The sequence below is a fragment of the Tursiops truncatus genome, chromosome 3 (assembly GCF_011762595.2).
Source record: "Tursiops truncatus isolate mTurTru1 chromosome 3, mTurTru1.mat.Y, whole genome shotgun sequence".
NCBI classification, from domain to species: domain Eukaryota; kingdom Metazoa; phylum Chordata; class Mammalia; order Artiodactyla; family Delphinidae; genus Tursiops; species Tursiops truncatus.
Window position 1 is genome coordinate 47,355,761 of NC_047036.1, and position 15,463 is coordinate 47,371,223.

General features: G+C 39.2%; 1 protein-coding gene across 2 annotated transcripts in view; it reads right to left on the reverse strand.

The window, feature by feature from the left end:
• Positions 1 to 15,463, reverse strand: part of DEPDC1B (DEP domain containing 1B) — a 101,006-nt gene that overhangs the window by 46,603 nt on the left and 38,940 nt on the right. For both annotated transcript variants that reach the window (XM_033852888.2, XM_033852887.2), the window contains exon 3: positions 3,123 to 3,258. In XM_033852888.2, coding sequence (XP_033708779.1) covers positions 3,123 to 3,258 — 136 coding nt within the window. The remainder of the gene's footprint in view (positions 1 to 3,122; positions 3,259 to 15,463) is intronic.

The following is a 15,463-nucleotide window of genomic DNA, read 5'->3' on the forward strand; positions in this document are numbered from 1 at the left end:
AACTAAAGCCCAGAGAGGTTAAGTAATTTGCTCAAAGTCACATAGCTTTAGCGCTTCAACATTCTTAGCACCTCCCTTCTCACATTTAGGCTACTAGACAGAAATCTTAAAACTTCCTTTTGGTAATGACAGTGAGGAACTATGAACTTTTAAAGGCAAAACGTATAAGAAATCACCTACAAAGGACTTTTATAATAGTTTTTTGCAGAAGTGTCATTATAGAAAAATCTTATTAATTGGAAAAAGTGAACTGGACAGTTGTTTTTTGATGTGGTTTTTAGTTTCGTTTTTGGAGAATTACTGAACTACAAAAGAAACTTGAAGGTCACATGGATCTGTGACTTTTTTTTTTTAAAGTATCCAAATTAGGTGTTCTCTTTTAAAGGCAGGAATATCAGTTGTTGCATTTGCCTAGCAAATTCACTTCTAAAAGTTATCTTAAAGAAATACTCAACTATTTATCTGTAAAGATACTGTTCATTGCATTGTTTACACACATACTGAAAAAGCTGAAAACATGGTACACATCTAACAGTAAAGAACTGGATAAGTAAACCATAATCCTTTATAGACATGATGCAGATATTAAAAATGATGTTGAATAACATGAAAAAATGGACACAATACACTGTTCTAAGTGAAGAATATAGGCTACCAAAACAGCACAGCACAATCTCATTTTGTTGTTAAAAACATGCGTGGAAAAAATAAAACACAACAAAAATGTTAATATTAATTCTCTCTGGATGATATTATGAGTAATTTTTTTTTCTTTTGTCTCTACCTATGAACAATTCTGTTAATAACAGCAATAGCAGTTAACAGTTTCTGAAAACCTGTGTGTCAGGCACCTTCTATACACTTTATAGATAGGAAGTCACTTGATTCTCATAATGACCTTACCCCAGGGGGGTGTTTTCATCCCACTTTCACCAAAAAGAAAACTGAGACACAGACACGGTGAATAAAACAGAGAAACAAGATCACACAGATAGTAAATGAAGGAGTCAAGATTCAAATCCAGCAGTCTGTCTCCAGAGCTCACACTTGTCCTCTCCACATTACACTGCCCCTCAGCAAACACAACAAATCATTCTATTTGCCTCACTTCATTTTATTTTATAAAATGGCTAGGCAAGAGAGAGGATAGGACAGAACAAAAACAAAAACGAACAAGCAAAGTGGAGGCAGAGATACAAAGAGGACAAGTAAGATAGAAGAAATGAATACGAGCTCAGGTCCTATAAGAAAGGTGGACTGTTTCTCTATTGACTACTAACCTCATCAACCTAAAACCTGCATAAGGCCCAACGGGGAAACAGATCCTGCTCTGCCATTCTTCCTCTGGACAGTCCTCTTCCTCCGGACAGCCCAAGCTTTAGAGGAACTGTAGCAAGTGAGGAGCTCAAACCTCCACCACTTGATTTAGAGGGAAGTACAAGAAAAGGCAAGAGCAACATTATCAGAAATATACATACAGACGACCAGCGACATGACAAGCTGTGGGGGAAATGTTTGATGAATCTGAGACACTGGTATACCACCACTTCAGGGCTGATGAAAAATTAGAAACTGAAAACAGAAGAGAGAAGAGAGATGACACTGTCTTCTTCATTGGTGCATGAAAAGTGTGCTAATGACCAGCTGGTCTTCCTAAAGGTTCACAGAACCAAAAAGAACAAAAAAGGGAAGTTATTATATCGATGACATAAATACACATTAGTTTAATATGGGATTTTTACCTCTTTTGTATAAACAATACTGGATGACATTATAATGAAAAAACGTCTGTTGAATAACCACTCTACTGATGAGGTCATATTAGGTGTTTAAACACAAATGTTAAAAAAAATGAACCTGATTTCATGGAGCTGATATTTTAACTTTCTTAAGTACAGGAACTATCAGCTAGACCTTAATTATGTTCTCCTCATTAGTATTGAATTAAATAGTCCTCAAATACCCTTTGTGCTCACTCTTTCAGAGTAGTTCCACTTTGTTTTCTAATAATCTATCATCGTATTGAATACTTCACTAGACTATGAGCCCTTTTGGAGAAAAAACTGTATTACATACAGCTGCATCTGTAGAACCTGGCAGGATGCATGGTACACAGTAGACAATCAACAAATCTTTGCTGAATGAATGTTAATGACTTTCAAATACGACCTCTCATCTAAGTTCCAGAGCTTTTATCTCCATCTGCCTGTTAGATACTTCCATTTAATACAACCCACCTTTCTCATCAAACATATTTAAAACTACAGTCATCACTGTCCCTGACTAATCTGCAAGTTCATACGGAGTCCCCACTTCTGTCACTGGTGCCACTCTTTTTCTTGAATTATTTTTGATAAAGCCTAAGCTGCTTAATTATTCTCTCCAAACTGAGATACAATACAACCTCTGTTAAAAAAATTTTTTTCTTTCAATCACATTGCCTAAAAATGTTTACAACATATCTTTGCAAATGTATGAACTGGACATCCAGTCCTATAAGACTAGATTAACTTAAAACATTGGTGTTAGTACAATTCTTAAAAACTGCAGTATAAAATATTTGTCTGCATTTTATTTTTTAGCATTATGGCAATCTTAATAGTTTTCTACTGAGGTATTTCAAGGAAGAAGTACACCCCAAAAAAGGTAGTTTATTCTACAATGTGCTTAGGTTTCCCAAAACTAGCAGAACCTACCTTTGTTCATATTGTGTCAGGACTCACTCCACAATCTTCCATGTCCCAAACTTCACACTTTCAACTGGTAATAATTATAAAAAAGTTCAGGAAGAGAAGACAAAGAGGGAGAAGAGGAAAATTATAGAATAGAAAGGAAAAGGAAATTAGAAGGGAGTTTTAAGAGAAAACTGCTCAGTCTAAACATATGAAAACAGCTACCATATATTCAGTCACAGTGTCCATAGGCAAGAGTGAAAAAATGCAAAAGCCAATCTTCCTGTGTTACTAGTCTCTCAGCTATCAACGGATATGATATTGTTTTAAAGTGCTTTCAGACCACTGTTTCCAAGGGATCGAAAGAAAAACTGGACTAAGCCTGATGGTTCACAGACTATTTCTTATCTTTCCCTCTGCTAGTCCTCCAGCTTCTATAATGGCACTTACCATCACAACTGGCCTCACTGGGATATTCTCTTGTGAAGTGCCTGGTAGGGGATCATCCCATTCTGGAAATTTAATAACATCCTTTTGATATGGGGGCCTCTTTGGATATGGTCTCAGGGGTGAGGAAGGAGGAAATCTAAAAACCAAGAAGAAAATATTATTGCAGTCAGTGGGAAACACAGATATTTTAACAATAGTCCCCACTTCTTTTATCCTTGAGAGTTTATATAATTCCAAACTTCAGGTAATGAATTCGTACTTAAATCATTACACACGGCTAATAGTACCCAACAATGTATGATTTTTTAAAAGCATTCATTCGGCCACAGCTGATGAGCCTCTTGCAGGGCACGCAGACCCCACACCTTTTCCTCGTCTTCTTGGCCAGGTTGGCTGCGCCAGCTCCCCCCAAGGCAGACGAGGAGGAGGAGGAATGATTCTGCAGGCAGTCTGCCAGATTGGCAATTTGAAGCGCACTGTCTGTACGGCTGCTGAGTCTGCTGTGGGGCAGTGAAGGGCTGTCATTACGATGACTCCTGGAGCCGTGTGGCTGACAGGGTCTTGGTGCTCTAGCCAGGTGTCAGGCCTGAGCCTCTGAGGTGGGAGAGCCAAGCTCAGTACATTGGTCCACCAGAGACCTCCTGGCCCCATGTAGTATCAAACAGCGAAAGCTCTCCCAGAGATCTCCATCACAACGCTAAGACCCAGCTCCACTCAACAACCAGCAAGCTACAGTGCAGGACACCCTCTGCCAAACAACTAGCAAGACAGGAACACAACCCCACCCATGAGCAGAGAGGCTGCCTAAAATCATAATAAATTCACAGGCACCCCAAAACACACCACTGGACGTGGTCCTGCCCACCAGAAAGACAAGATCCAGCTGTGTCCACAAAAACACAGGCACCAGTCTCCTCCACCAGGAAGCCTACACAACCCACTGAACCAACCTTACCCAATGGGAGCAGACACCAAAAACAACGGGAACTACGAACCTGCAGGCTACAAAAAGGAGACCCCAAACACAGTGAGTTAAGCAAAATGAGAAGACAGAGAAATACACAGATGCTCCAGATGAAGGAGCAAGGCAAAAACCCACCAGACAAAACAAATGAAGAGGAAATAGGCAGTCTACCTGAAAAAGAATTCAGAGTAATGAGAGTAAAGATGATCCAAAATCTTGGAAATATAACGGAGAAAATACAAGAAACGTTTAACAAGAAACTAGAAGAACTAAAGAGCAAACAAACAATGATGAACAACACAATAAATGAAATTAAAAATTCTCTAGAAAGAATCAACAGCAGAATAACTGAGGCAGAAGAACGGATAAGTGACCTGGAAGATAAAATAGTGGAAATAATTACCGCAGAGCAAAATAAAGAAAAAAGAATGAAAAGAATTCAGGACCATCTCAGAGACCTCTGGGACAACATTAAACGCACCAACATTCGAATTTTAGGGGTCCCAGAAGAAGAAGAGGAAAAAAAAGTGACTGAGAAAATATTTGAAGAGATTAAAATTGAAAACTTCCTTAACATGGGAAAGGAAATAGTCAATCAAGTCCAGGAAGCACAGACAGTCCCATACAGGATAAATCCAAGGAGAAATAAGCCAAGACACATACTCATCAAGCTATCAAAAATTAAATACAAAAAAAATATATTAAAGCAGCAAGGAAGGGGGCTTCCCTGGTGGCACAGTGGTTGAGAGTCCGCCTGCCGATGCAGGGGACACAGGTTCGTGCCCTGGTCCAGGAGGATCCCACACGCCGTGGAGCGGCTGGGCCTGTGAGCCATGGCCACTGAGCCTGCGTGTCTGGAGCCTGTGCTCCGCAATGGGAGAGGCCACAACAGTGAAAGGCCCACGTATCGCAAGGAAAAAAAAAAAAAAAAGGCAGCAAGGGAAAAGTAACAAATAACATACAAGGGAATCCCCATAAGGCTAACAGCTGATCCTTCAGCAGATACTCTGCAAGCCAGAAGGGAGTAGCAGGACATAATTAAAGTGATGAAAGGGAAAAACCTACAACTAAGATTACTCTACTCAGCAAGGATCTCATTCAGGTTTGATGGAGAAATTAAAACCTTTACAAACAATCAGAAGCTAAGAGAATTCAGCAACACCAAACCAGCTTTACGACAAATGCTAAAGGAACTTCTCTAGGCAGGAAACACAAGAGAAGGAAAAGACCTACAATAACAAACCCAAAACAATTAAGAAAATGGTAATAGGAACATACATATTGATAATTACCTTAAATGTAAATGGATTAAATGCTCCAACCAAAAGACACAGACTGCCTGAATAGATACAAAAACAAGACTCATAAATATGTTGTCTACAAGAGACCCACTTCAGACCTAGGGACACATACAGACTGAAAGTGAGGGGATGGAAAGATATTCCATGCAAATGTAAATCAAAAGAAAGCTGGGTAGCAATTCTCATACCAGACAAAACAGCCTTTAAAATAAAGACTAGTACAAGAGACAAAGAAGTACAAGAGACAAATGATCAAGGGATCAATCCAAGAAGAAGATATAACAATTGTAAATATTTATGCACCCAACATAGGAGCATCTCAATACATAAGGCAAATGCTAACAGCTATAAAAGGGGAAATCGACAATAACACAATAGGAAGAGGGGACTTTAACACCCCACTTTCACCAATGGACAGATCATCCAAAATGAAAAAAAATAAAAAACACAAGCTTTAAATCATACATTAAACAGATGGACTTAACCGATATTTATAGGACATTCCATCCAAAAACAGCAGATTACACTTTCTTATCAAGTGCTCATGGAACATTCTCCAGGAGAGATCATATCTTGGGTCACAAAAAAGCCTTGGTAAATTTAAGGAAATTGAAATCATATCAAGTATCTTTTCTGATGACAATGCTATAAGACTAGATATCAATTACAGGAAAAATTCCGTAAAAAACACAAACACATGGAGGCTAAACAATACACTACTTAATAACCAAGAGATCACTGAAGAAATCAAAGAGGAAATCAAAAAATTCCTAGAAACAAATGACAACAAAAACACGACGACCCAAAACCTATGGGATGGAGCAAAAGCAGTTCTAAGAGGGAAGTTGATAGCAATACACTCTTACCTCAAGAAGCAAGAAACAACTCAAATAAACAACCTAACCTTATACCTAAAGCAGTTAGAGAAAGAAGAACAAAAAAACTCCAAAGTTAGCAGAAGGAAAGAAAGCATAAAGGTCAGATCAGAAACAAATGAAAAAGAAATGAAGGAAACAATAGTAAAGATCAATAAAACTAAAAGCTGGTTCTTTGAGCACATTAAAAAAATTGATAAGCCATTAGCCATCATGAAAAAAGGGAGAAGACTCAAATCAATAGGATTAGAAATAAAAAAGGAGAAGTAACAACTGACACTGCAGAAATACAAAGGACCATGAGAGATTATTACAAGCCAATAAATTACTATATGCCAATAAAATGCACAAACTGGAAGAAATGGACAAGTTCTTAGAAGAGCACAACCTTCTGAGACTGAACCAGGAAGAAATAGAAAATATATACGGACCAATCAGAACCACTAAAATTGAAACTGTGATTAAAAATCTTGCAACAAACAAAAGCCCAGGACCAGATGGCTTCACTTCAGAATAATATCAAACATTTAGAGAAGAGCTAACACCTATCCTTCTCAAGGTCTTCCTAAATATGGCAGAGGGAGGAACACTCCCAAACTGATTCTTCGAGGCCACCATCACCCTGATACCAGAACCAAGCAAAGATGTCACAAAAAAAGAAAACTACAGGCCAATATCACTGATGAACATAGATGCAAAAATCCTCAACAGAATACTAGCCAACAGAATCAAACAGCACATTAAAAGGATCATATACCATGATCAAGTGGGGTTTATCCCAGGAATGTAAGCATTCTCAATACACGCAAATCAATCAATGTGATAAACCATACTAACAAATTGAAGGAGAAAAACCATCTGATCATCTCAATAGATGCAGAAAAAGCTTTCGACAAAGCCAACACCCAGTTATGATAAAAACCCTCCAGAAAGTAGGCATAGAGGGAAGTTACTTCAATACAATAAAGGCCATATATGACAAACCCACAGCCAACATCGTTCTCAATGGTGAAAAACTGAAACCATTCCCACTAAGATCAAGAACAAGACAAGGTTGCCCACTCTCACCACTATTATTCAACATAGTTTTGGAAGTTTTAGCCACAGCAATCAGAGAGGAAAAAGAAAGAAAAGGAATCCAAATCAGAAAAGAAGAATTAAAACTGTCACTCTTTGCAGATGACATGATATTACACATAGAGAATCCTAAAGATGCTACCAGAAATCTACTAGAGCTAATCAATGAATTTGGTAGGGTAGCAGGATACAAAATTAATGCACAGAAATCTCTTGCATTCCTATAAATTAATGATAAAACTTTTGAAAGAGAAATTTAGCAAACACTCCCATTTACCACTGCAACAAAAAGAATAAAATATCTAGGAATAAACCTACCTAAGGAGACAAAAGATCTGTCTGCAGAAAACTGTAAGACACTGATGAAAGAAATTAAAGATGATACAAACAGATGGAGAGATGTACCATGTCCTTGGGTTGGAAGAATCAACATTGTGAAAATAACTATACTATCCAAAGCAATCTACAGATTCAATGCAATCCCTATCAAATTACCAATGGCATTTTTCACAGAACTAGAACAAAATATTTCACAGTTTGTATGGAAACACTAAAGACCCCGAAGAGCCAAAGCAATCTTGAGAAAGAAAAATGGAGCTGGAGGAATCAGGCTCCCTGACTTCAGACTATACTACAAAGCTATAGTAATCAAGATATATGGTATTGGCAGAAAAACAGAAATATAGATCAATGGAACAGGATAGAAAGCCCAGAGATAAACCCACGCACATATGGTCACCTTATCTTTGATAAGGAGGCAAGAATATACAATGGAAAAGACAGCCTCTTCTATAAGAGGTGCTGGGAAAACTGGATAGCTACGTGCAAAAGAATGAAACTAGAACACTCCCTAACACCATACACAAAAATAAACTCAAAATGGATTAAAGACCTAAATGTAAGGCCAGAAACTATCAAACTCTTAGAGGAAAACATAGGCAGAATACTTTATGACATAAATCACAGCAAGATCCTTTTTGACCCACCTCCTAGAGAAATGGAAATAAAAACAAAAAGGGACCTAATGAAACTTCAAAGCTTTTGCACAGCAAAGGAAACCATAAACAAGACCAAAAGACAACCCTCAGAATGGGAAAAAATATTTGCAAATGAAGCAACAAAGGATTAATTTCCAAAATATACAAGCAGCTCCTGCAGCTCAGTATCAAAAAAACAAACAACCCAATCCAAAAATGGGCAGAAGACCTAAATAGAGATTTCTCCAAAGAAGATATACAGATTGCCAACAAACACATGAAAGGATGCTCAACATCACTAATCATTAGAGAAATGCAAATCAAAACTACAATGAGGCATCATCTCACACCGGTCAAAATGGCCATCATGAAAAAATCTACAAACAATAAATGCTGGAGAGGGTGTGGAGAAAGGGGAATCCTCTTGCACTGTTGGTGGGAATGTAAATTGATACAGCCACTATGGAGAACAGTATGGAGGTTCCTTAAAAAACTACAAATAGAACTACCATACGACCCAGCAATGCCACTAGTGGGCATATACCCTGAGAAAACCATAATTCACAAACAGTCATGTACCACAATGTTCATTGCAGCTCTATTTACAATAGCCAGGACATGGAAGCAACCTAAGTGTCCATCGACAGATGAATGGATAAAGAAGATGTGGCATGTATATACAATGGAATATTACTCAGCCATAAAAGGAAACGAAATTGAGTTATTTGTAGTGAAGTGGATGGACCTAGAGACTGTCATGCAGAGTGAAGTAAGTCAGAAAGAGAAAAACAAGTACCATATGCTAACACATATATATGGAATCTAAAAAAAAAAAAAAAAAAAAAAAACAGGGTTCTGAAGAACCTAAGGGCAGGACAGGAATAAAGACACAGACATAGAGAATGGACTTGACACAGTGGGGGGAAGGGTAAGCTGGGACGAAGTGAGAGAGTGACATGACATATATACACTACCAAATGTAAAATAGATAGCTAGTTGGAAGCAGCCGCATAGCACAGGGAGATCAGCTCAGTGCTCTGTGTCCACCTAGAGGGGTGGGATAGGGAGGGTGGGAGGGAGATGAAAGAGGGAGGAAATATGGGGATATATGTATATATATAGCTGATTCACGTTGTTATACAGCAGAAACTAACACACCATTTTAAAGCAATTATACTCTAATAAAGATGTTAAAGAAGGAAAAAAAATTTTTTTTAATTTTTTAAATAAAAACATCCATTCATTACGCCCATTAAGTAACATTTATGAAGAAAAACAGGAGTCAAACATGTGACGCATTTTTAAATAAATAAACCTTGGTCTGTCACTTGATTTTCATGATTAAACATGCTCTTAATGGGATGTTAGGGTAAGCCATTTCTTTCACCCAGCTCAAAACCCTTACTGTCTCATAACTCCTGCTGAAATTTTTAGGTGGCAAGTATGCAAATGGAAATTATTGACAGATAAATCTTCAGTAACACTTGTTGAGGAAAGTAACATTAGCACAAAAATCATTTGGCCTAAAATTCATTTTCATAACTATTTCTAATAAAGATTAATCCTCCTTTCCTTGAATATCCAACACCTCACAATGAGACTGAAGCTTCAGTCTAAAAATCCATCTTGGAGGAGATATAAAGCTTCCCAATATCCTTACTCTGCCCTTTCATACTCCTTTCTGTTTTTATTCCCCCTGGGAATCAACATCATCACTCCTTGGATGAATACATGGAAGTCTAAAGAACAATAGAGGCAATTAAATACATATTTTTCTCAGAGCATCTTTTTCTGTTAGCTTGCTAGAGAAGGACATATTGCATTGCACTGAAAAAGCAATGCAAGAACTCTAGTTCTTTTTTTTTTTTTTTTTTTTTTTTTTGCGGTACACAGGCCTCTCACTATTGGGGCCTCTCCCGTCGCGGAGCACAGGCTCCGGACGCGCAGGCTCAGCGGCCGTGGCTCAGCGGCTATGGCTCATGGGCCCAGCCGCTCCGCGGCATGTGGGACCTTCCCAGACGGGGGCGCAAACCCGTGTCCCCTACATCGGCAGGCAGACTGTCAACCACTGCGCCACCAGGGAAGCCCAAGAACTGTAGTTCTTAAAGCTGACATAGGGACTTCCCTGGTGGTCCAGTGGTTAAGAATCTGCCTTCCAATGCAGGGGATGTGAGTTCGATCCCTGGTCGGGGAACTAAGATTCCACATGCTGCGGGGCAACTGAGCCCTCACACCACAACTACTGAGGCACACAAGCCACAACTAGAGAGTCTGCATGCTGCAACTACAGAACCCTCACGCCACAACTAGAGAGCCCACGCACTGCAACTACTGACCCCACACACCACAACTAGAGAGATGCCCGCACACCACAGCTGAGAGCCCATGCACCGCAATGAAAGATCTCACATGCCACAACAAAGATCCTGAGTGCAGCAACTAAGAGCCAATGCAGCCAAAAATAAAATAAAATCAATTAAAAAGTAGACATAGAAGTTAGTAGGTAATGACTTTTTATCTTCATTTTTTATTTATTTAAGCCGAAATAAAGGCTTAAAATCTTGTCCATGATATCCACAAAAAAATAATCCAAATAAACTATAAAGATCTTATTCATAAGGCAACTGCAGAAATAAAGAATTTTAAAATGTCTACTGTTTACAAGTTCGTATTGAGCTGAATCAGAAGAATCATAAATAATAAGAGAACTATGGAGAAACCTTTCAAAAACAGTCACAATAGACTTCAAAAAGGATGACTAACAGAGAGAAGTTCAGCTTTATCTTCTCTGAAAAGAACATCCAATAACTGCACTTTACTTGAAAAGTCAGTTTTGAGTCAGTAAGAAAAAAAAGAGGTCTTGAAATCATTAAATCAACTTAAGGATAAATAAACTGAAAGATAGTTTAAATTTCTGGTATTCAAGTTACCAATGCAGTTATTTCCAAATGATTCCAAACTATAAATTAAATGCATCTCTAAAGTCAGTGAAAGTTATTCTACTTTGTAAATAAAGGCTGGCTTACCAACGTCCAATCCTATTTCTTAGAAGCCAACAATCACAGCAAAAGTCCTATTTCCAGCCAAAGTATAGCATGTGTATGCACACACATACACACTCACTCGCATACACACATACACTCTTCACATTCACATATACAATATTGCATATAATTTTGGGAATTCACAGAACAACCCACCTCTCAATCCTTTAAAAATTAAACATAATCCCTACCCCCACCCCATCACTAATACCCACTGCTTACTTCTTTTCCCCATTCCTTCAACTATAGTGTGAAAAGTATGGACCTGAGTTCCAGCCTTGGCTCTCTCACAAGCTGTTTATCCTTTGGAAAGAGAAAGCATCTCTATGTAAATCATAGCTTTTTTACTTGTTAAATGAAGGGATTAAATTGGATGATCTATAAATTTCCTCCTAGGTTCAAAATATATTTCTTGTATTCCCATACCCAGAAACAAGTAATATCTTCCAAAGATCAAAGCAGAATTTCTTATGTGGAGAACTGTGATTGATGAGATACTAGGGAGTCACTTTCTTCCTCTGCCCTGATAAGATGAGGTCTGTGCTATAACATCTGCAGCTGTCAGTACTGAGGTGGTATCTTCACAGCCGACTGTCAACCCGACCTGAGATGAAATGCAGAAGAGCTCCCTCTAGAGGACCACCTGTATTTTGTACATTGACAGTTTTCAATTTCTAACATTTTAATCGTGTCATCTCTATTCCAAATGTCACATTTTTCACTTAGGGGAATTAAGGCCCAAAAGAGGAACACAACTTATTAAAAGCCCAGCAGCTACCTGGTCAAGAGAGCAAATCTTGCACAAAAGATTTGCAAGCCCTTTAATAAGAAAATTATAAAGTTTTATTAAAAGGCATCAAAGAACTAAATTGATAGAGATATCATGTTAGTGAATAAGAAGATTCAATATCATAAAATGTCAATTTCCATCATGAAGATATATAGTTACAACGAAATTCCAGTCAAAATATAAAGTTTTCCATGACACATGATAAACTGATTCTAAAATTTATACGGAAATGCAAGGGACCAAATATAATCAAGACATTCTTAAAGAAGAAAAGCAAAGTGAGGTGACTTACTGTACCAGCTATTAAGCTAACTAAGATAATACGGTAGGATGATACTGGTGGCACGGACCATGATTTCTCAACTCATAATTTTTTTTTCTTTTTTTTAAGGGAATTCCTTTATTTATTTTTATTTATTTATTTTTGGCTGTGTTGGGTCTTCGTTTCTGTGCAAGGGCTTTCTCTAGTTGCGGCAAGCGGGGGCCACTCTTCATCGCGGTGCACAGGCCTCTCACTATCGTGGCCTCTCCTGTTGCGGAGCACAGGATCCAGACGCGCAGGCTCAGTAGTTGTGGCTCACGGGAGTAGTTGCTTCGCGGCATGTGGGATCTTCCCGGACCAGGGCTCGAACCCGTGTCCCCTGCATTGGCAGGCAGATTCTCAACCACTGCGCCACCAGGGAAGCCCTCAACTCAGAATTATTGACATTTGGGCTGTATAATTCTTTGTCGTGGGAGGCAGTTCTGCACATTGTGCAGATCCACTAGATGCTAGCAGCATGTTCTCCCAAGCGTAACAACCAAAAATGTCTCCAAATATTGTCCCCTGCAGAATGGCCCCCAGTTGTAAAGCACGAGTAAAAACAGGCAATCTAAAACAAATACACACATGTTTACAAACCTGATTTATGACAGAACAGACATTACAGATCAATGAAAAAGTACAGACTGTTCAATAAAGAATTCTGATCCAACTGGTTATCCATTTGGGAACAGTCTGCATCCCTGTGGCAGAGTGCACTTCCAAAGATGTTTTGCAACATTACCTCCCACCTACACGTGCTTCTGCAATGTGATCTTGCCACTACCCCAACAAGAGGTAGAGTGTATCCGAGTTAGGGTGAGCCCTCTCTAACTGATTTGATAAATAGAAGACGGCAGAAGTGACAGTGTGGCAGTTCTGGGCACTAGCCTTTAACTAGCCTGAAACTTTCTTCCTGCCTCTTGGAACTCTTGCCCTTGTATCATTCATTCTTGCAAAGCTCCCTCTTGAAAACCAGTCATCATGTAAGAAGCGCGACCACCCTGAGCCCAGCATGCTGTGAGATGCCTAAGCAACAGGAAGAGGCCCTAGATGAGACCCTGCGTGGAAAGAAATTGAGGTCAAGGAGCACCAAAGTTCCAGACTTGTGGATGAAGAAGTTATCATGGAGGTGGACTCCTCAGCCTCAGCAGCCTCAGCTGATGTCCAGCTAAGTCCTTCCAAATTCCCAACCCACAAAATTACGTAAAAGTTACAATGATTGTTTTAAGCCACTAGGTTTGGGCATAGCTTCGTTACACAACAATAGATAACCAGAACAGAAGTGTGTGGCATCAGGGCCAGGCAGTGAGTGGAGGTCTGAAGGAGCTCAGAGAGACTTGTTAGTGGAGGCTGGAAGAACAGCGAGGAAGCTGTTATTGGAAGACAGAGAAAGACCCATGTTACGTAGTGGCATAAAGTTCAGTTAAAACTGGCACCTTCGGTAACAAGGAAGATACAAAAGGTGGATCTAAGGAGTTTCCCAGGATGAATGTTCAAAATGCCGACTTGTTTCTTTTAGCCTTGATAAAAAGATATAGACAGAGAGAAAGAAACTGAAGAAGGAACTTTTTCGTTTTTAAGCAGAATTTAGAGGCAATATAAAAGAGTCGTGACTTGAATGATTAGAAAACAAAGCTATTTCTCATCCTTAATCTCTCCCAGCAAAAGGTTCTCAAAGTAAAAATGGTCTTACAACAAATATCAAATTCAAGATGTTTCTAGTAAACTACTGTCTCAGAGTAGTCACAAGTGTGTGGCTATAAAACTTTTGCTATAACTTCAGGAAGATTTAAGGTAGTACCTTATAAAAGCAGTACTTTAAGAAAAGAGCGTTGTACCACAGCAGACTTATAACAGCCCAAGGCAGGGGAGAGTCTGTCTCAAAGAGATTTATGGGTGTGACTTTTGTCTAATGGATTAAAGCACAATGAAATTCATAGAAAAGCCACAGCATTTTAAAGATAATAGTACTAACAAAATCACCAGCCACTTGGACTAAAAAAGAAACAATTCAAAATTAAAAGAACAGTCAAGAATCTCAAGCTTCTATAAGCAGGAAGCATCTGAGAAAGCTTTCCGCTGCAGTCATGGGCCAGAATGACTCAGAAATTAGAGCTAAGAGCACAAGGGTGTAGGCAGGAACCACACAGAATCACTACCAGGAAGCAGAACTGTGACCTAATCAAGGAATGGCAGACATATGTTCAACTGCATTTTTTTTAATTTACTTTTTTTTTTTTTTTTAGGTATCAAATGGTTTCCTCCTAATTTATTAAGCTTATTTATTTATTCATTTTTGGCTGCATTGGGTCTTCGTTGCTGCATGCGGGCTTTCTCTAGTTGCAGCAAGTGGGGGCTACTCTTCATTGCAGTGCGCCGGCTTCTCATTGTAGTGGCTTCTCTTTGTTGTGGAGCACAGGCTCTAGGTGCGCGGGCTTCAGTAGTTGTGGGGCGTGGGCTCAGTAGTTGTAGCTTGCGGGCTCTAGAGCACAGGCTCATTAGTTGTGGCACATGGGCTTAGTTGCTCCACAGCATGTGGGATCTTCCCGGACCAGGGCTCGAACCTGTGTCCCCTGCATTGGCAGGAGGATTCTTAACCACTGAACCACCAGGGAAGTCCCTCAACTGCATTTTAGAAGTGCAATGTATGGGCTACTGATTCCGGTATGTGATGCCATAACATGATGAATTCTGGGAGTCTTGAGGAAGGGGGTAAATATAGTTTGCAAACGAATGTTATTGTGGTCAGATTGTATTTTTCAAGGATGGCCACGACAATATCTCCCATTCTTTCTGCCTCTTCCACAATGTGACTTTAACACTCCCCATCAACAGGAGGAGATTATTTCTCTACTCCTTTGAACGTGAGTGAGCTCTGTGATTCTTCTGAATAAACAGAATAAGCAGAAGTGACACTTTGCCAACTCAGGCATAGATCTTAGCTGCCTGGCAGTTTCCTCTTCTTGCCTATTGTAAATACTTGCTCTTGGGATGTTCATTCTTGGAACA